This window comes from Phyllobates terribilis, unplaced genomic scaffold (genome assembly GCF_046119375.1).
Source record: "Phyllobates terribilis strain yellow unplaced genomic scaffold, ASM4611937v1 Scaffold_1__5_contigs__length_1240528914, whole genome shotgun sequence".
NCBI lineage: Eukaryota > Metazoa > Chordata > Amphibia > Anura > Dendrobatidae > Phyllobates > Phyllobates terribilis.
This window is the reverse complement of record NW_027362761.1, coordinates 320,796,453-320,819,596: the sequence shown is the minus strand read 5'-3', so window position 1 is coordinate 320,819,596 and position 23,144 is coordinate 320,796,453. Positions and strand designations below refer to the sequence as shown.

General features: G+C 43.7%; 1 protein-coding gene across 1 annotated transcript in view; it reads right to left on the bottom strand.

Moving 5' to 3' along the window:
• ZDHHC8 (zDHHC palmitoyltransferase 8) overlaps positions 1–19,919 on the bottom strand; it is an 82,801-nt gene extending 62,882 nt beyond the window's left edge. Inside the window, exon 1 of the mRNA XM_073675808.1 lies at positions 19,647–19,919. Within this exon, the coding sequence (XP_073531909.1) occupies positions 19,647–19,750 (104 nt within the window). The 5' untranslated portion in view covers positions 19,751–19,919. The remainder of the gene's footprint in view (positions 1–19,646) is intronic.
• Positions 19,920–23,144: the final 3,225 nt, after the last annotated feature.

Genomic DNA, 23,144 nt, shown 5'->3' with positions numbered 1-23,144 from the left:
AGTTAGACGCTCCAAATCAACTCGTTACCTGCATTAAAGACAGCTGTCTTACATAGTCACCTGTATAAAAGACTCCTGTCCACAGACTCAATTAATCAGTCAGACTCTAACCTCTACAACATGGGCAAGACCAAAGAGGTTTCTAAGGATGTCAGAGACAAGATTATAGACCTGCACAAAGCTGGAATGGGCTACGAAATCATAAGTAAGACGCTGGGTGAGAAGGAGACAACTGTTGGTGCAATAGTAAGAACATGGAAGAAATACAAAATGATTGTCAATCGACATCGATCTAGGGCACCATGCAAAATCTCACCTCGTGGGGTATCCTTGATCATGAGGAAGATGAGAGATCAGCCTAAAACTACACGGGGGGGGGGTAAACTTGTTAATGATCTCAAAGCAGCTGAGACCACAGTCACTAAGAAAACCATTGGTAACACATTACGCCTCAAAGGCTTAAAATCCTGCAGTGCCCGCAAGGTCCCCCTGCTCAAGAAGGCACATGTGCAGGCCCGTCTGAAGCTTGCCAATGAACACCTGGATGATTCTGTGAGTTATTGGGAGAAGGTGCTGTGGTCAGATGATACAAAAATTGAGCTCTTTGGCATTAACTCAACTCGCCGTGTTTGGAGGAAGAGAAATGCTGCCTATGACCCAAAGAACAACGTCCCCACTCTCAAGCATGGAGGTGGAAACATTATGTTTTGGGGGTGTTTCTCTGCTAAGGGCACTGCTACTACGGACTACTTCACCGCATCAATGGGAGAATGGATGGAGCCATGTACCGTAAAATCCTGAGTGACAACCTCCTTCCCTCCACCAGGGGTCGTGGCTGGGTCTTCCAGTAAGACAATGGCCCAAAACATACAGCCAAGGCAACAAAGGAGTGGCTCAAAAAGAAGCACAGTAAGGTCATGGAGTGGCCTAGCCGGTCTCCAGACCTTAATCCCATAGAAAACTTATGGAGGGGGTTGAAGCTCTGAGTTGCCAAGTGACAGCCTCAAAATCTGAATGAATTAGAGATGATCTGCAAAGAGGAGTGGACCAAAATTCCTCCTGACATGTGCGCAACCCTCATCATCAACTACAAAAAAAGTCTGACTGCTGTGCTTGCCAACAAGGGTTGTGTCACCAAGTATTAAGTGTTTGCCAGAGGGATCAAATAATTTTTTTTGCATTTTGCAGTGAGAAATAAGTATCTAATTTATACAATGTGATTTTCTTAATTTTCTTTTGGATATTCTATCTCTCAATGTTAAAATTAACCTACCCTTAAAATTATAGAATGTTCGTGTCTTTGTCAGTGGGCAAACTTACAAAAACAGCAAGGGATCAAATAATTATTTCCTTCACTGTATATAATAGGTTGAATGCCAGATTATTATTATTGCAAAGTTAAATATTAAAATCTCAATAAAAATATAAACTTTAGGAATCAGACATTAGGATTCCTCAATTCACTCTGTTAACATATCCTGTAGTGATTTTTTTTTATATCGATTTTGGGATTATAAAAAGGAAATAAAACTTTCCAGCACAGGAATAAATAAATCTGCACAACTTTCTTGTCCATCTCAAAAAAAATGTTTTGTTTTTTTAAAACATTGACATCTACGGGAAACAGATCATAACTGATCTGTTAATGGTCCCAGTTTTTAGCACTGTGAATGCCCATAACACTAGAGGCATTGAAAGACACCTCTAGTAAAAACAAATCTGTTAAAATGGAATAAAAACGGGCGTAAAGTAGAAAGTGTCAGGGTTTGTTTGCTTTTATAAAAAAGCAAATACCGTAAAAGACAAATCGGTGCAAAGAAAACAACTTTGATTTCCATTTTTGCATCTGTTTTTTTTTTTTTTTAAATACTAGATCCATTAAAAATAGAAATGTGATCAAAGCCTTATCAACTGAAAAACATTTCATCCGTCCTCTATTATTTGGGCTGTACATGACTTTTCGACCAGAGTGTGAAGCAATATGTCTGCTGCGTCAGGAAGCCTGTCATATCCTATTTCTACAGCAACAGCAGAATAAAGCACATAGTAATAAGTATAGAGGGTGGCCATGGCCATATCGGTCACCAGGATCCTCAGATCATGCATGCCACAACAACATGGCAATAAAATGGCCTTTAATTAGCTTGGAGAATTACAGTTTTGAACAAGTGGCATTCCTTGTCATAAAATAAGCATCTGTTGTATACTCAGAGCAGGGATTAAACCAACTCTGAATCGTACATGGAGGCGCAGAGACGACGAGGGAGAATGGGAGAGGCATATCTTCCTTAGGCCCATTCCTAACAGGTTATTTTGGGACTTCTCTCCAGCAATGCAGCTACTATAATATATATATATATATATATATATATATATATATATATATAAAAATATAAAAGGGACTGTCCAGAGTGGAATCAAATTCAACAAAGTCAACCTAAAGCAGATGAGGACAATCCATCATAGACTGTATGCGGCCTGCCCTTGTCTAAGCAACAGTAGCTGGTGTTCCCTGCAGCTAGTGCCATCATTAGGGCTCACTCACATGAGCGTATAACACGGCCGGGTCCTATCTGATGTTTTATCAGGTAGTACTCGGCCCAATGTTATACTATGAGGCAGTGCAAATCGCAGCATGCTGCAAGTGGCTCCAGAATTTGGATCACGCACACCCATACAAGTATATCGGTGCGTGTGAAACATCGGACTGCTCAGAGTGTAGTCCAATTACTGCGGACTCCAACAATGGAGAAGATGGAGAAATTAAGCTCTCCGTCTCCTCCAAACCTCTACTGCGATTGTCACATACGAAAGAATTGGATCACGCATGGCATGACACTTAGATCAAACTCTGCGCCGAGTGTCATTGGCATAATCGGCCGGCTTCTCTCACACAAGAGAACATACGCTGGTGTGACCCCGGCCTTACTACAAGGCCTCAATACAAAGAAGCCCATCTCACGGTAGTGTTTCACAGCTCAGATTTAGATCTGTTACTGCATGTGTATTCCTGAATGTAACGACTGAAGTTAGCGGAGCAAGGTGGTGATAGAAGTTTGCTGATGTGCACTGGTCAAACTTTGTGAATGCAATGTTTAAAGCTGTAAAGAAAGTTACTTTTTTGGTATGGACAATGAAAATGGAATTCACCCCTTCCCGACATGGCTATAACCAGCGATATGGTTCTCCGGGTCAGTATGGTTACGACGATAAAACATGCATAGTTTTTTTTTTATTAACTAGTGAAAAAAAAAATTATAAATTAGCTTTTGACGCCACTTTCCTAGACCTGTAAAATCTTCAATTCTTGGTCGATGGAGCTGTGTGAGGGCATGTTTTTGCAACCTGAGCTGATATTTTTATAAAACCATTCTGGGGTAGACGCAACGTTTTGCTGCGGCAGTTGAAAAACCAAATCTGGGGTTTAAATTTTTTTCTTGTTACATTGCTTGCCAATCGGTTTAGTAATTTTATATTTTGATAGGTTGGACTATTACGGACATAGTGATATTACATATGTGTATTTTATTTTTAATGGGGGAAAAGTGTGATTTGAACTTTGATTTTTTTCATATTTTTTAAAACATGTTTTTCCCTAATCACTGTATCTGCTAGTCTCCTTGGGAACTTGAACCTGTTATCATCGGAGTGCTTGTGCTATATACAGCAAAACAACAGTATTGCTGTATATAGCAAAAATGACTGTTAAAGGGAACCTGTCATGTCCCGTATACTATGTAAACTGCCCTCATTGCGTTGTTAGTGATGCAATGTGCACCACTAACCCGTTTTTTTCATTTAAAATGGCGCCAATATAATGAGTATGAAGCACTTTATGTACTTACATGCTACCTGCTTGTTTAGTCATAGGGGTGTGATCCTCGCATTCATTCAGGCCTGGCGCCGCCCATGCATTTGTATTCTGCTCCTGGCTTGAGCTGTAAGTATGGGGCGCTTGCGCAGTATGTCATGGCCAGCCAGAAGCTTGCAGCACAGGGAGCCGCGCATGCGCTGTGACGAGCGGCTCCCCGCGCGTACGCAGTGAAGCTGTGTAGTTCCCAGCTTCACTGTGTGCGGCCTGAACTACACAGCCTCACTACGCACGTGCGGGGATTCGCTCATCACAGCGCATGCACGGCTCCCAGCGCTGCAAGCTTTGCTGGCTGGCCATGACATACTGCACAATCGCCCCATACTTACAGCACTATCCAGGAGCAGAATCCAAATGCATGGGCGGCGCCAGCTCTGACTAAATGCGAGGATCACAACCCCTATGACTAAACTAGCAGGTAGGATATAAGTACATAAAGTGCTGTATACTCATTATATTGGCGCCAATTTAAATAAAAAAAAGCATGTTAGTGATGCACATTGCATCACTAAGAACGCAATGGGGGGCAGTTTACATAGTAGACAGGACATGACAGGTTCCCTTTAAACAGTTCAACTAAAGCGATCCAAAATAATGGAATAAATACATCTAGGTAATGTTTAAAGGGATCCAAATCAATGATGATGGTCAGTTTACACTGCAAATTTTCTGAAAAACCATTGTGCTTACAGCCCACAAAAACGTACCTAACTCTGCTGATGTATAAGTAAATGAAAAGACGATGTAAAACATCCAAACATTCTGCGTTTCTATACAGGACTATGTACCACATGAATGAGGATATGCATTTGCATAATTTTTTGAAGAGTGCTCAAATGAAGCAAATTAAGATTTTTATTAAAATCATGTCACTAGATTCATTACATTTCTCATCCTGCGATAAGTTTGGGTGTCTGTCATTTTAAAAGATAAAAAAAAAAAAGCTCAGCATCCGTCGCCTTTTCTTCAGTTGAAAATTTTGAACCTTGCTAAAGAGCCTCCAACTAGAGGCTTTAAATATAAGTTCACAAGCCTTATGTTCATATATTATACAGTCCCTAAGGCCGGGTTCAAATAGCCATACGAAGACTTGGGCCATTCACGTCCGCCACCTGTAGATCTGTAGATGTAACTGGCTCTGTGTGCTGCTTCGTTGGCTTGTCCGTATATTGGACCACTGCAGTATCTGCCCACCACTTACCTGCACTTGGCGGATCAGTAAATTGAGCCAAAGTAGCGCATGATGCGATTTTTTTCCCCACGCATAATTTTGGTCTGTGTGGAAAATCGCCCATGTGCACTGGCACATTGACTACAATGGCTGCGTGTGCTCTCCATGTGATGTCCGTGGAATACACAGACAGCACACGTCCATATAATAGGCTCATCTGAACGATCACTTATAGGATGACTCAACACTTCTAAGGGCTCATTCACACAGGTGTACTTTAAGGACAGGTGCGTCACGGATTGCACATGGAGAGCACATACAATATGCGCGGACTAGCACACGGGAGATGCAGATGGACCAGTCATGTCTGCAAATTGTGGAGGTGACTGGCTCGAGTTTCCATACGGCTGACTTAAGCCAGCCTAAGAATGAGTGTCTAGTATGGGAAGTGCTAAACTATGAGTGAAGATGGATCTTACCATAACAGAAAGTAAGATTATATGCTTCGTCTGTCTACAGATAGAGCGCATTCTAACAGCCATAAAGGGATTGCACTTACAGACATCTGAAAGTGGCCTCAGGTCCCATGCACACGGCTTTGACATATATCTTCACGCTTCCCCTTTCTCATACACAAGAAGAGGATGCTTTGGAAGAGGCCTGGTAATGTGACGACAGGAAGACGTCTCGCTGACCACAGGAGTCATGAAACATATTACCATATACAGCTTTAGATGGTTAATGTGACATACAAGGAAAAGAGTTAACCACAAAAAGCCACTGAAGGCCAAATTGTGAGCGATGTCTGACTTTCAAGAGGATCATGACCACAGATGACCTCTTTACAACGGATGCGTGATAAATTATTAGTAGATCAGTATTTATTCCAGAATTTGACAGTGTTCAGCTAGTTTGAGGGATCTGTTAGGATCCACTTGGACTTTGAAAAACACAATGTCCTTATGGTCACAGTAAACTCTCCGAACAGACAGCAGACAGTATAGTCAGACACATGAACAAAGTTCTTGCAAGTTTTAGGCCTAAAACTTCAAGAGCTGAAATGAAATACATTCTATTTATATAAAATAAATTTTATTGGACCTCCTATTATAGGAATATGGTTTGTTCTAATTTAATAATGTCAATAGTGTTGAACAATAACCTAATTTAGCTGGCCACAAAACATGAAGCCGTCTGTGAAAAGGGCATTTAGGGAGGCATAATAAACTAGACTGCTGCCTCTCTTACTGGAGACTGTCCAATACTTGGGATGTGATCTTGAAGATGTTCTCATCCCACGGGGAAATGTAAGTGCTGTAGAATAAAGTCTGTTTGTGTAACATCCAGGCCTACACCATTTTTACATAGTGTAAGAATTAAAAAATATATTATAGTATAATGTATGTATATGTATGTGTGTATGTATATATATATATATATATATATATATATATATATATATATATATATATATATATATATATATATATATGTGTGTGACTTATCTATGTACTAGATATATTGATACACCATATCACATCTGTAAAATAAGGATTTTTTTTGTGAATACAAAACTGATAATTGGCAATTGATAAGAAACCAACCACTGCTTACATTGCTGGCCTTACAGGAACTTAAAAACATAGAAATTTGCATTTTATTACAAAACTACTTCTTGCAAAGAGATTTCCAACTCCTAAATTTGGGCCGGAGAACATAAGAGGCTCAGTGTACACAGACGGCAGTTCCAAATAGCAGTGCATAAATATATATACACATGATGCCTATAATATCATGTAGGGATTCTGCGTGATGCCGTACAGACGGGTTGCACACCGATCTGTCTGCCAAATGTATGCGCCTTAAGGGCTCTTTCACACGTCAGTGTTTCGAGTATGTGTGGTGACAGTTTCCACACGTACTGGAGACACTGTGGATGGGTCTGCGCATATGTCAGTGTGTTTCCATGGATCGTATGTCCATGGGCAAAACACGCTGACATGTCAGTTTTTTTCTAGCAGCACGGGCCGCAAAACGCAGAGGAGAATAACTCGCCGCAGCAAGAGGGTGGGCCCCGCAGCTGTGCTGAGCTCACTGAGTGAAAGGCCACTGCTCGCTGAGCCCAGCCCCGGGGCCCATCCGCTGAGCGAGTCATTCTCCCTGGCTCTTCGGCGTGAGCGGTCAGATGGATTACAGTGGGGGACACTTAAGACAGGTGAGTATAAAGATTTTTTTATTTTATTCTTATTTCTACACAAGGACACAATGGGAGCAGAATACTACTCTCAACATTGTCCTTGCTCACGCTGATCGCAGTGCAAGCAGGGGACAATGATGAGGGCAGCGTTCAGCACCCGGCGCTTGGGAACAGTGCTAACTGTACACTGATTCCCAAGCGCTGGTACGTGTGATCCTGATGAGGCACACGGGTGCACACGGACATCTCCGGTACTGTTTTTTCCAGTACCGGAAATATAAGGACATGTGAAAGAGGCCTTAAAGTGGTTTTGCAGGCAGATAAGCCATTGCCAAATTATTTGTCGTCAACAGCATATGCCGCTCTCCACATAGAGAACACATTAATGTTTGTCAAAGTTAAGGGTATGGTGGAGTCGGGAGAGTCATGACAACCCCTTTAAATGTTATTGATTGTCTAAATTAACAAAAGATTGATAATTTAGCTGACAATTCTCCAAGTCTCCGGGCACAGCAGAGCCGCTGCTCCGATTACTTCAGATAGCCCTAATTAAACAGGAATAACAATAATATTCCGGGTTGCCATAACTAGACATAGCAACCAGGGTGTTCTAAAACAAACAAAAAAAAAAACAGACCTCTAGAGAAACTAGACAGAGTGATTAGCTTTATGTAGAAAGAAAGGGCACAAACTAGTACATTTTATAACTATATAGTCTTTGGTTGTTTCAAGCAGAACCAATAAAATGCTTATATCTTGAATACACTGAATCTTAATCCGTGTGCAAACTGTGCATCCATTAGACTTATTCTAAGTCCTTATAGTATAAACCCAAGAATCCTCAGCAATGATGTATAATCCATCCACGGCATGGATATCGGCCAGTCTACTTTGCTATAAACGGCAGAAGGATCTTCTTATCTCCCTGAGAGCCAGGATTAGCTACCTATTAGTTTAATGTATGGGGAGACGTTTATAGAATTAGAAGATCACGGCAATGAAGCAGCAAGAATTGCAATCACGGGAAGAGCCAGAGAATTCTAAATACCATCATCCTTCCACATTGTCCCCTGCCTAAAGTGGTGTGAACAAAATGCCCATGTGTGCACAGTGCACCCTGCAGTATGCTACCTTATATTCTACAAAAGACCAGAATATGTATTCACTATACGTAGAACAGAGATGATGCTAAGGGTAATTAAGGATGGTCAATAACCTGCCCTGCAACGCGTGAGGTCAAAGGTCACCAAAGGACAAAGCAGTCAGAACCCGACATGCGGAGCACAGTGCACAGTTCTACGGATATAAACGGAAAAAGCAAAAGTATAATGTGCCTGTATATTAACCCCAAGAGAAAGTCTTGAAGCCCATATCAATCAGAATCCACACTTATTGTTTAACTATACTGGAAAACGTATCTCAATTTAAAGCTAAACTGGCTTCACTGGGACAGCAACATAGACTAGATCAATAAGGCTGAACTCATCTATATGGCTGTCCCTCTGTCACTATTTTTTCCCTATGGCTTGTTTTTGTTTGTTTTTTCATAACTAGCTGACAAATTTAGTATATTATCTAATATATATTTAACAATTAATGGTTTTCAAGAAGAATATTTTGATCTTTTTGTACAGTTCTGTTTGAGCTGTCCCATTAAAAATAAAGTTTTACGGAAAAAGATTTGCGATTATACAGTTAGGTCCAGAAATATTTGGGCAGTGACAAGTTTTGTCATTTTAGCTGTTCACCAAAACAAATTCAAGATACAGTTATTTAATCAATACAGACTTAAAGTGCAGACTCAGATTTAATTTGAGGGTATTCACATCCTAATTGGAGTAAGGGTTTAGGAAATACAGCTATTTAATATGTAAGTGGCTCTATTATTTTAAGGGGCCAAAAGTAAGTGGACAATTATCTCAAAAGCTCTTTAATGGGCTGCATGGGCTATCCCCTCAGTAATCCATCATCAATTAAGCAGGTAAAAGGTCTGGACCTGATTCCAGGTGTGGCATTTGCATTTGGAAGCTGTTGCTGTGAACCGTAAAACATGCAATCGAAGTGAAACAGACCATCATTAGGCTGAAAAAAAAAGAAATCCATCAGAGATATAGCAGAAACGTTAAGAATGGCCAAATCAACAGTTTGGCACATTCTGCAAAAAAAAAGGGAGCACACTGGAGAGCTTGGGAACTCAAAAAGGCCTGGACAGAGAAGACAACAGTGGTGGATGATCGTAGGATCCTTTCCATGGTGAAGAAAAACCCCTTTAGATCATCCATCCAAATGAAGAACACTCTCCAGGAAGCATGGCTGTGGAGTCGGTAAGCCAAACCTCTGACTCCACAGCCCTGCCTCACTACTGAGCGTGTACATAAAGTGCAGCACATATTCATCTCAACTAAAAGCCTAAATCCTTAGATCAGGAAAAGAACAGACATTTATAGAAAATTTCATAACTTTCCCAAATTCTTATGAAAAAAAATTTCCAGCACATACTGTATTGCACTACGGTACCAATTTATTATAGATTTTAGGAGTCAGTCCATTTTATCCCGACTCCACCAAAATGGACACTGACCACGACTCCACAGTCCTGAAAGGAAGTAGGCATTTTCAGTATCTAAGTATACCAATCAGCCTTAAGAATAGAAAAGCCAAACAAGACTTTGCCAAAAAAAAACACCTAAAGTCAGCCCAGTTCTGGAAAAGCATTCTTTGGACAGAGTAAACTAAAATCAACCTGTACCAGAATGATGGGAAGAAGAAAGTATGGGGAAGGCTTGGAACGGCTCATGATCCAAAGCACACCACATCCTCTGTAAAACATGGTGCAGGCAGTGTGATGGCTTGGGCATGCATGGTTGTCAATGGCACTGGGTCACTAGTGTTTATTGATGAAGGGACTGAAAAAAAAGCAGCCGGGTGAATTGTGAAGTGTACAGGGTTATACTTTCTGCTCAGATTCAACCAAATGCAGCAAGATTGATTGGACAGCGCTTCACAGTACAGATGGATAATGACCCAAAATGAAAGCAGCCCAGGAGTTTTTAAGGCAAAGTGGAATATTTTGCAATGGTCGAGTCATTCACCAGATCTCAACCCCATCGAATAGCATTTCACATGCTTAAACAGGCTGTCCACTACTTTTTCATTGATGGGCTATACTTCGGATAGGTCATCAATGTCCGATCGGTTGGGGTCCGACACCCCCGCCGGTCAGCTGTCCTCGGCTTCTGCAGTGGTGGCCGTCGGCCGGAGATGCTCCGTTAAATCATTAGGAGGCAGATGTGCAGTACCATGCCACGGCCACTACCCGAAGACGGAGCGGCTCCGCAATTGAGCACTTTCGGCCGCTGACAACAAGAACAGCTAATCGCCGGGGGTGCCGGGTGATGGACCTTGACGACTTATCCTAAGGATAGGTCATCAATGAATAAGTAGTGGACCTTTTTAAGACCAAACTTAAGGCAGAAAGACCCACAAAAAAGCAACAACTGAAGTCAGCTGCAAGTAAAGGCAAAGCAGCACAAAGGAGGAATCCCAGTGTTTGGTGAAGTTATGGTAAAGTTAATTGGTCCAATACTTTTGAGCCCCTGAAATTGGGAAGCTTTGTAGAATAACGGTTGCAATTCCTAAATGTTTCATAGGATATTTTTGTTCAACCCCTTTAATTAAACCTGAAAGTCTACACTTAAATTGCATCTCAGTTGTTTAATTTGAAATAAAAAATAGTAGCATGTAGAGCCCAAATCAAGAAGATTCGGTCACTGTCCAAATATTTCTGGACCTAACTGTGTATCTGATAAGACGATTATGTAAATTATCGGCAACTCATAGGTAAAATAGTGACATAGTAGCTTCTGTCTATATCAGGAATGGACAACATTTTCTGGTGTAAGTGCCAAATTGTCGTATTGAATCACTCCATTGATAGCTACCTGTAACTCAGATACACTTTTGTGGAGGGCCAAACAGGGCTCAAGAGAACCCATTCTAATATTTATGGGGGACACAGAGATGGCCATATAATACTCTTCTTTCCTCTGCCTTCGCAGTTACATTAAGCTGCAACACACAGACAAGGATGTCTGTGACCAGATGGTTGGGGGCCACACAGAATGGCATCATGGGCCACAGGTGGTGCAGCCCAGGTCTATAGGCTACCAGAAAGATATCTCTGGAAGTCTATGAATGTTTCCACTTACAGGATAGGCAACATTATAACTACCTACAAAAATTACCCTATTATAAATTAAAGAGATATTGCCATTTTCTAAAAACACAACTTCAACATCATTATTGAACATCTTCGTGTTCTTGAACACCTGATTCATTAATATATGGCAATATTCCTAAAAGAAAATGTTTATGTGGAAACAGCAGAGATCGGATCATTACAAAATCAGGCCAATATTGAGAGCTATAGAAATACAAAATGATAGAGATCCAGATCATGTTGTAATGCTCATTTCACAATATTCTGATGTAAAACTAGCAAATTTCAAAAAACTTCACAAAAAAAGTGAATAATGTAGGATGCCTGATAAAGAATGCAGCTTTACAAATTACACAATTGGTTCAGAAGAGGAACAAATGAACAAAATGCTTGTGACTGACATAAACAGGTGGTAAAAGCCAACTAGTTTCATTACTCCGAATAATTTTACTGTTCTGTATACCGGATGCCATATACAAAAAACAAAGACGATTCTTGTCACCCATTCCAAAGTCGATGTTTCATTACAGAATGCACTACAAGCGCTCGCTGGCTTGTACTTTCTAAACTTCTCATTTACACCTTTATTTCCGGTTGTAGTAAAAATATGGAAAAAACAAGTAGATGTAGGTCACTTTTCAAGTAGAGATCTCTATTTGATGACTTTGCGAGGCCTAGTATGAACATGGCCCAGCCACTAATGGCATTCTACTCCCTACCTTCTGCATTAACCAGATCCACTTGTCTTGTAATCTTCTACTCCTACAAGAGTCATGCAAAATTTCTCAGCATAGCTAACAAAACCTATGGAGTCCCCAAACCCGAGGAGCCTACCAGGCCCACCAAAAATGTCTGATGGATGTAAAGCCATTTAGCTCTGGAGTCCCTGGATATTTTTAAGAAGGCACACCGGCTCATTTCCCTCCACCACCTTAGTCATACCAAGGCCAGTGATTGGCTACAGGAGCCACATTTTGTAGATGATAAGTCACCCTTTCAACAAAGGCCGGAGAGGCGGCAGTGGAGTGACAGGAGCTTTAATAGATAATTAATCGTTATTTTAAAAGCATAAATAGACAATATGTTCGCTGAGAAACCTTGCATAACTGATTGGTGCGTGAGGCTGAAAGGGTGATGTGGATCAGCAAACCTTAGTTACTGTCATTAGTACCAAGGAAATGCCATGCCAGACTATGTGGCTGGCTGATACAGAAGGTGGGGAGAGTAGGATGCCATTAGAGGACAAATTGTTGTACTAGTATTTCTTTAGAGAGCCAGTTGTTGTCCTAGTTTCTGGAGACTGCCAACCATTTACCATCTTTCTTAATAATACATTCCTTTCTGATCTATACTTTCGGACTAAAAGTTGCCATACATCTTCAATAGCAATCTGCCTGACATTCAGCTCTCAACTTCCCCATACACGTGCACATGTTTATGTGTTTTCAATGGCGTTCCCAGTAGTGATGAGCGAGCATGCTCGTTACTCGAGATTTAAGAGCATGCTCAGGTGCTCGCCGAGTATCTTCAGTGTGCTCGGGTGTTATGTTTGAGTCACTCCGTGCTCATGATTTGCGACTGTTTGACAGCTTTAATACATGTGAGGAATGCCTGTTTCTTAGACATTCCTCACATGTAATAAAGCTCTCAAACAGTCGCAAATCATGCACACGGAGTGACTCAAACATAACACCCGAGCACGCTGAAGATACTTGGCGAGCACCCGAGCATGCTCGCCGAAAGGGTTAACAGAACATGCTCGCTCATCACTAGTTCCCAGGAATATAACTTGCCCAATACTGCTCACCTGAGACACCAGTTAAGACACTTATTAAAAGGGATTCAGTCACCAGGTTTTTGCTACCCAATCTGAGAGCAGCATATGTAGTGCAATATTCCAGTGATGTATGACTAACTGGGCTGCTTGTTGCAGTTTTTATAAAATCACTATTTTCTCTGCTGCAGATCTATCATATCTCTGAATGCTGACCTCTGTATAACCTCACTGATTGGCAGTTTTCTCAGTACACCGTGCATAGGCAGAAAACTGCCAAATCAGTGATCTGGGCATGGTTATACAAAGCTCATGAATATGGAGGGCAAAATGGCAGCAGATTCACTAGTGATAATCTCCTGCTGATCAATCATTAATTTTATCAAAACTGCAACAAGCAGCCCTGCAAGCATCACACTGTGGAATACAGGGTCTCTGCCCCTACATCATGCTGCTCTCAGGTTAGATGGCAAAAATCTGGTGCCAGTCTCCTTACATTGGACTGTATTTGTTTGCCCACTTCTTAAATGATTATTATTGCTGTATCCATTTCCTCCTGGTAAAGGACTTTTGTAATTCTTATCTGCTATACCCTCTGACTTCCTTTTAGGTACACTTTATATGTGAAATGCTGTACTTATTGTTCTTATATCTGGAAGACAATATAAATCAAGAAGTAAAAGAAACAAAGCAATATATGAAAATTTACAGTACAGCTTTCAGAAATCCCCTTTAACACATGTCAAGACCCCCTTTGAAAGCTAGTCCAAACTCTAAATATCCCTCACTGACTGAGGCATGCCAGACTTTAATCTTGATTCTATGTACGGTATTTAAGTTTTGACAATCATAATTACCGAACTACACCCGAGAATTAACATCAGAAACACTCTGATCAATGGATTCCGACAAGATTCATAATGAAGGCATCTAAATTATAGCATGTGCTGGTCCTGTCGGAACATATGAAGTCACTTTCAAGGTATATTGGTTAACTTCCTTGTCAAAAGTAGGATTACAGAGCTAAGTGACCAAACTACAAAGGAATTTCACTTGAATTCAGTTATCTGTGTGCTGGAGCCTGTGCGTTGCCACACGGATCCCCTGGAGCCACAGGATTCGGGGGAGGTTTCTAGGGGAGAACAGTACTCCACAATTTGTATTTTTTGTCTTGCGAGAAGAAAAAAATTATGTCCCTATTTTTGAAATGGAAACCCCTTAAGTACTCAGAACCCCAATATTGCTCGATAAAGACTGAGCTTTCTATACTAAAACTTGGCTGCATGGTGGATTCTACTCTTGCCATTATGACATTAGTGATTGTACAGTGCAGAATCCAGAACATGGAATCAATTCTTCCATACAGGCCAAGAAGCAAACCTTGTAAAAACCAAATTGCAGTAATTAGACTACAACGTATCATCCAGAAACGTTCCACAGAGTCAAACACAAAAGTAGCAAGACTTAAAAATAATCATTGTTGGCTGGCAGGGCTGTGGAGTCGGAGCACATTTTGGTGGAGTCGGAGTCGGTATAAAATGGACCAACTCTGACTCCTAAAATATATAATAAATTAGGTACAGTAGTTCAATGCAGTTTATGGGGAATATTTTTTTCATAAGAATTTGGGAAAGTTATGAAACGTCCTATAAATGTCTGTCCTGTTCATGATCTAAGGGTCTAGACTTTTAGCTGAGATGAATCTGTGCTACAGTAAATTTATCACTTACACATGAGCCTTGTATGAGGGAGTCGGAGTCGTGGACAATGAGGAGTTGGAGGTTTGGCTTACTGACTCCACAGCCCTGTTGGCTGGTACAAAAAGCCAAGACCTGCAGAGTACTAACAAGTAAAAAATGGAAAACTAATACTGACAAAATCTAAATTAGAGGTAAAAAAAACTATTAATACAAGTTTTGCTAATGTAGAATTATTGAGTGTCCACTGAACTGCCCCCCAAACCTCTGTTAGGGACCAAACTTCACTTCAATAGCAAATACCTTACATTGTCCATAGCAGGCGACACTCAAGGATCACATACATACTCCGAAACTACCATCCCAAAGAAGGAAGGGTATTAATACAAGACAAGGACAGTGAACACAATCTGGACACTTGGCTGTGTAATAATATATATTATACAGTGGCATCACTATGGAGCAGGCCTGGGTAAAGGGCATGTAAGGCTAGGGTCACACGGCAGTATAAAAAAAAAAAATCGGTACGATTTTCATCCAGAAAAGTGCAATGTATTTTTTCTCACTTGTCATCCATGTGCAATCCATTTTTTACAGTATCAGCTATTAATCATTTACAGGACCAGTTACAGTTTCCTATGTTACAGAATTGTAATGTATCCGTAAAAATCGGATGCCATCCTGCGACATCCGATTTTTTCCTCGCACCCATAGATTTGAATGGGTCAGTGATATCGATTTGCATCCGATATCCGTATCACACTCATCCATGCAAGTCAATGAGCCCATGGGGGAAAAAAATCGGACTGCACTCGGTTGACATCTGAGTGCAGTCTGATTTTCACAGACTGACAAAATAGAGAAGATGGAGAAGGTTCTTTTCCCATCTTATCCTCTTCCGAGAAAATCGGATCACACTGTGATCAAACTTTGATCAGAGCATTATTAGCAAAATCGATGCAATTCTCTCAAAGAGAAAAGACAGTGGTGTGACCCTAGCCTTATTTTGTGTAGTGAAGCTTGTGCGTTTCTGTAAGGGCGCAATCAGACGGCGGTATAACATGGACGACGATCACATTGCAGTGCTCCAACTGGCAGTCGGCTCTCCTGACCCAAGCGTGATAACATGTATTTCTACGCAGCAGTCACGCTCGGGTCGGGATAGCCGCCGGCCAGTCCGAGCATTGAGATGCGGTCGTCGTCTGTGTTATACCGCCGTCTGACTGCGTCCTAAGGAATACATCAGGATTACCGCATTCTAATAAGTAAAGAAAATAAAGACCATTAAGTGGTTGATTAATGCCACATTATAACTTCTCACATCCAGTTTTAGAAGCAAAAAAACTGCATCAGGGAGGGTTATTCAAGCATCACAGTATTGTCAGAGATTTTGCTAAAGTTTCCCAAACTGCAAAAGCTATAATGTGAATACACCCTTAATGTATTGTAGGTAAGGACATATAACAGCCAGCATGCAGCTTGAAACCGTGTCCACGTACAATTTTACCACAAAATTAGGCTATCTGCACACAGTTTACAGAGCAGAAACTCTACAAATCCATCTCCAAGTCTCAAAACTTCTCAAACTTAAGAGTTTCTGTTCAGAAAACTCAGAAAAACGACTTTGTGTGTACAGACAAGTATTTGAAAACCACGGTTAAGGGTATGTGCACACTTCTTTTAAATTTAGCCTAACCTGGCGAGTGTCAGGCAGAAGAAGCTTCAGGAAACTATGGAGTTTTTTTTTTCCCCTGAAGTGTCTTTTGTGGGTTTTTTTTTTTTTTTTTTTCAGTAGTTTTTTCATGAGTGTTTTTTTGGATAGTTTTTGTGCAGTCTTATTTACTGCTATTTTCCATTCGTTTTTTTACTCCACTGAATAATGAAGAAACCACTAGCATTTATTTAAACAAAAACTATGGCAAAATGCTCCAAAAACATCATCCGGTTGTCGTCCAGCCGTCTTTTGAGCTTTCCTATCGACTTATATTGCCAAGTACAAAGTGTCTTCCGAGCGGAAAACGCCAGAAGAATGGACATGTAACTTATTCTACAATTTGGCATTTTAGAAACTTGAAGAGGTTAAAAGACTTTAAAACCATGAACATATGCACAGCAAGTTGTTTTTACATAGAATTACATATGTGTTTATTCTTTTGAACGTTTTTTGGATTTTGACTTTTTTCAGGCAGTTTCCGCCTAAAAAAGACATGGTGTCCACATGCACATAATATCTCATTCCCCCTTCCCCCACCAAGAACTGCACTCGGACAGAATACACAGTCGTGTAAACGTAGCCTAATAGTCACTACTCGTGTTCACACCCTAATAAGGAGTACAAAAAGGCCATGCTCACATAATGGAATTCTGAAAAGTTTTTGCACAGATTTTCCAAAAGCAACAGGTCTTTAGCGCATTTCCGAAAAATTGCACAATTTCATCATGTGAACATGGTCTAAGAGTGCTTGATCAGTTGCAGTTTTGATGCAGGTTTCTAAGCAAATCTCAGGAGTAGCTTACAAAGGAAGAAGTACATAGAAAAGATTATTTTTTCTTTTAAATCCATTACAAGTACACACTTCAAAAACGACATCAGAATAGCACGAGAAAGCAACCCAACTAATTTTTAGCATCTATAAATGATTGTTTTTTTCCTGTGAACAAACTATATTTTTTGACATTTTTTAATGTTCCACAGGGAAGCTTTTGGAAGTTAGAGGTTAGAGCTCTACCCCTAAGCATGCCGCATTAAAAAAAAAAAAAAAAAAAAACACAAACAGACCACCCCACACCCCCTCTTCCCCCACAAAAAAAAATATTTGCATGTCAATAACTTTCTTTAAACCTTAAAGGGAATCTGTCAGCAGGATATCACCCTCCAAGACATTTTACATGTGCATGTAGCTCTTTCAAAGACAAGTTCAGCAATACCTTTACATGTTCCTCCATAACTAACATATCAGTGTTTGAATTGATATGTAAATAGCTATGGCAGATCTGAAGCCTCTGTCACTCCGGCTCTATTCACCGCCCAGCACAGCCTCCTCCTGCTTGACTGACGGCTCCTTTTCCTGAAGTCACACTGCATAGAGGCTGTCAGTCAAGCAGGAGGAAGTGGCGCTGGGCAGGGAATAGAGATGAAGTGACAGAGGATCCGGATCTGCTGTAGATCTTCAGCCTCATTTGCATATCAATTCAAACACTGATTTCTCAGTAACTGAGAGTTGCCTGGAATTGATAAGCACTGACTTAGTCTGTATAATGGAGCAATCCAGTGCATGCAGCAATTTTCTTTTCAGAGATCATCGTCTTGCGTGCAGATAGAAATCACTGATGTACTCGGTCACACCGGTTATTATTGGGTCAGTGTACTATCCATACAGACAGTATGCTGACCGAATATACGCTAGTCTGAACTGGTTTATAAGCCTTATTCAGACATCCAGGTTTCAGGTATATTTACTGATTGTAGACTCTAGTGGGTACTGTCATGTTCATTTTGATTGGGCGTAAACAAAACATTGAGAAGTAAAATTTTTTATCCCATTTGTGGCTCAAAGTTGCCCATCCAGGTCTGAGTGCGGTCTGGATTTGTCTGTTAAATTGGCAGGAGAAGCATGGGAAACTTTGTTGCTGTTCACATACAAGAAAAACAGAAAAAGCTGATAGTAAAAAGAAAAATGGACAAAAAAAAACAAAACAACTAACTCCAGCAAACTGATGAAAATTGTCTTTTTTTCTCTCCTATGTAAAAAGAAAACAAATGTCTGAATGAGGCCTTGGGCTGTTGTCTATCAATTAACAAGACACCCATTGTATGGAGCTTAGGTAGCGCAGGTCATAAAATAAACCTCATTACGCTTTATTATATACACATACTAATGCCACAGCCCTAGGAAAACAACTGGTGCCCTTCAAGGCCAGTAATGAACGAGCTGGCATCCTTTATATGACCCTGGTAGAGTAAAGCAAATGACAGAAGTTATCAGTCCCAAGTAATGAGATGCACAGTAAGTAACATCACAGAGGATCCACCATGGAAGACAGACAGACAGACAAGTACACAGACAGATGTGCGGATCAGGTAGATATTGCGGCCGGTGAAGACGCATAGTAACACTGGGCAGCTGGTTATATCGGTGCATAATATACAATCATGTAAAAAAAGACAGAAAATAATGCCAGCGCCACATCTGCCAGCGGTGATGGCGGTGTCCTTAGTCAGAGCAGGCAATCACTGCACACAGCACAGTGCCAGGTTACATGATGGCACCTGAAGCTGTCAGAATATCACAAGCTCTGTAGATGTGGGCACAACCATCTTATCCACACTTCATGCCAACCTGGCCTGGGTGCCCCTGCCCTTCAGTAAGGGGTCATGTCTATGCCCCAGCAGAGGATCCAGAGCCTGAGCACAACTGCTTCACCAGCAAGACTAATGCAAACGTGCAGCATCAGAAGCCTGGCTTATAATAACCCGTGCCCCCCACACCCTCCCCCAACACGGGCCGTCCATACAGGAACAATAGGCCATATACAGTGCAGCCATACATCCATATACTGACATGGTGCCCTGTCTCTGGGCCTAGCACAGGACTGGCAGTCAGGATGCCCACCAAGGCCCGGAGACCTCCATTCTCTGCAGTCACCAGCCGAGCTGCCCTGCCCCACCCGCAGCAGAGCCCCCCGCCAGCCCCGGGCACATCCAGCTTGTACTTACGTGAAAACAAAAAACAAAGTGGTGGATCCCACTAGTAAGGCAGCGGCGGTGGCCACGGGGATGTATTTAGTGGGTTTAAACCTTTTTCCGGTGCTGCTGGGCATTCTGTAGGTTACACATCACTAGTCAGATCCCAAGAGAGAGGCACCAGGGGGAGAGAGGGGCACTGACCGCACGATCCACGGAGGAGGGAGCGAGTGAGCGGGGAGGGGAGACAGACAGGAGAACAGCTGACCTGCCGTACAGGAAATCCCACCCCGAGCCCGGCCCTCCGCGAGAGACAGACAGAGAGGGCGAGAGGGAGAGACAGAGAGGGCGAGAGAGAGAGAGCGAGGCAGACAGAGAGGGGGAGACAGACAGAGAGGGCGAGAGAGGGGGAGACAGACAGAGAGGGCGAGAGAGAGACAGCGAGAGAGAGAGCGAGGCAGACAGAGAGGGGGAGACAGACAGAGAGGGAGAGACAGAGAGGGCGAGAGAGAGACAGCGAGAGAGAGGGGGAGACAGACAGAGAGGGCGAGAGAGAGAGCGAGGCAGACAGAGAGAGGGAGACAGACAGAGAGGGCGAGAGAGAGAGCGAGGCAGACAGAGAGAGAGACAGAGAGGGAGAGAGAGGGCGAGAGAGAGAGCGAGGCAGACAGAGGGAGAGAGAGAGGGAGAGAGAGACAGCGAGAGGGAGAGACAGAGAGGGCGAGAGAGAGAGCGAGGCTGACAGAGAGGGAGAGAGAGAGACGGAGAGGGAGAGACAGAGAGGGCGAGAGAGAGAGCGAGGCTGACAGAGAGGGAGAGAGAGACAGCGAGAGACAGAGTGGGCGAGAGAGCGAGCGGCGCCTTAAGGTGGATCCGCCGAGATCCTCACCGAGCGCTGCTGAGGACTGCCACCGGCGGGGGATGGGAGGCAGCGGTACCGGACACTGCTCACCAGCCGGGGATGGGAGGCAGCGGTACCGGACACTGCTCACCGACCGGGGATGGGAGGCAGCGGTACCGGACACTGCTTCCACTGACCGGGGAAGGGGGGCAGCTGTACCGGACACAGCTGGCACCGCCCTGGGATGGGTGGCAGCGGTACTGGACACTTCTACCAGGGATGGGAGGCTGCGTTACCAGACACAGCTGGCACCGCCCTGGGATGGGAGGCAGCGGTACCGGACACAGCTGGCACCGCCCTGGGATAGGAGGCAGCGGTACCGGATACTGCTGGCACCGTCCGGGGATGGGAGGCAGCGGTACTGGACACAGCTGGCACTGGCTGGGGATGGGTGGCAGCTGTACTGGACACAGCTGGCACCGCCCTGGGATGGGTGGCAGCGGTACTGGACACTGCTTCCACGACCAGGGATGGGAGGCAGCGGTACCAGAGACAGCTGGCACTGGCCGTGGATGGGAGGCAGTGGTACCGGACACAGCTGGCACTGGCTGGGGATGGGAGGCAGCAGTACTGGACACAGCTGGCACTGGCTGGGGATGGGAGGCAGCGGTACTGGACACAGCTGGCACTGGCTGGGGATGGGAGGCAGCGGTACCGGATACTGCTGGCACCGGCCAGGGCTGGGAGGCAGTGTTACCGGACACAGCTGGCACTGGCTGGGGATGGGAAGCAGCAGTACTGGACACAGCTATCACTGGCTGGGGATGGGAGGCAGCGGCACCGGATACTGCTGGCACCACCCTAGGATGGGAGGCAGCGGTACCGGATACTGCTGGCACCGGCCGGGGCTGGGAGGCAGCATTACCGGACACAGCTGGCACTGGCTGGGGATGGGAGGCAGCGGTACTGGACACAGCTGGAACTGGCTGGGGATGTGTGGCAGCGGTACCAGCAATGTGGGCGGTGTCGTATTTGTGACCCGCATGTTTCTTCCACAGACCTCAATGGGTACTTTTTTATGAGGATTTTAAAGTGGATTTGCTCCAAGATCCTGCTGAAAAACCAACCTTAGGGGAGTGTGCACACCAAGTCTTTCTGCAGTTTTTGGATGCAAACTACTAAGTTTTTGAGGAGGATTTGGAATTCATGATCAGTTTCTGCTTCAAAACCTCCTCAAAAACCTCTGTGCGCCCATAACTAAGGCTGGAGGCACACAATGTCTTAAAGGTTTTCCTTTTCAGGAAAGACCCACGTTTTTTTTCTTGAGGCGGTTTTGTTGGCGGTTTTGCTGCTGTTGATTTTTTTTATTTATTTTTACTGTTTGCTGTCAGAAGCTGCTCTTAGAATATATGTGCTATTTCTTTCAACCACTTTATGGTTTCCGCCGAACTATGAAGCTGTTAAAAGATGGAACATGTGCGCAGTAAGTCATTGTTACATTGCTGTGCATTGTGTACAATTATTGCGGCGGTTCTGCTGAGTTTTCGGCGTGCACACAGCCTTGGGGTACGAGTGTGGCGCCCCTGAGGGTTCAGTCGCCACAGAGGTACTGCACCTCACCCAGAGGTGTGGTGTCTCCTTCTCTCAGGTAAGGAGGGAGTGCTGCCCGGAACCCCAACACCCACATTCAACACTACACTACTCCAGGCTGGCTGGAAGGGCAATATGCACTGTGTTTCCTGCTGAGCCCTGTCCCTGGCTGGAGTGGGGGGAACCAAAGGTAGGGGGAACCAGTAGTGGGTGTGGGTGGAGGATGCAGAACAGGGGAGCACCATAATAGGAGGTATATAAAGGGAAGCCATCTTAGGGTGGCAGGAGAGGTCAGTAAGAGGAGTGAGTGAGGACAGTCAGGGAGCAGAGTCTCGCTAGGAGCTCTACTCCACAAGTTGGGCCTAGTGACAGAGGCCCAGGAGGGGAGCAGAGGAGGAAGGCTCCATTCTATAGAAAGGATCCCAGGGGGTACGGCGAGTGCAGGACGGCACCCGTACGCCCCGAATCTGCCCGGTGTCAGAGGGATCAGGCCGCAAGAAGGGGACCGGCCCCTGGACCAGCCGTGTTACTCCAGGTCTCGGCTGGAAAAAACGGAGGCTTCTGCACTTCCATGGTGCAGTCGCCACAGTCTCATCCTAGTCACCGTGAGGGTCAAGTAGGTCCGGGAACTTCAGGTTGCCCAGAGGGACTTCAGAGCACCCAATCGGGACTGTGTGTGGGAAGCGCAGGGCAGGAGGGAGAAGACCCAGCGCGGGAAGTCGGTCTAGTTAGGAACATAAAGAAAGCGGGGTTCTGTCAAGCGCTCCTGACATATCTGAGGAAGAGCTGAACCCCTGATCTGGTAGATGCAGTGCGAGCAGAAACACCTCAGCTGCCATCCCAACACCCCTGGAGGTCTGAAGCAGCGCTGGTAATCATTACCAGGTACCACAGGTGGCGTCACAAACTATTTACTTTATACAAGTTCCAATCCCCTTTTTCAAGAGTGACCCCAGGGTACGGGCCCGGGAGCCAACCACCGCGACACCCCTAAACCAGGCAAAGGCCCAGGTACCGAGTCGTCCCCATCCCCTGGGCGCGACACGAGCATACAACTTATTTTAGACAGGCAAGCCTTTCAGGAGGAAGACTTTTCAGGA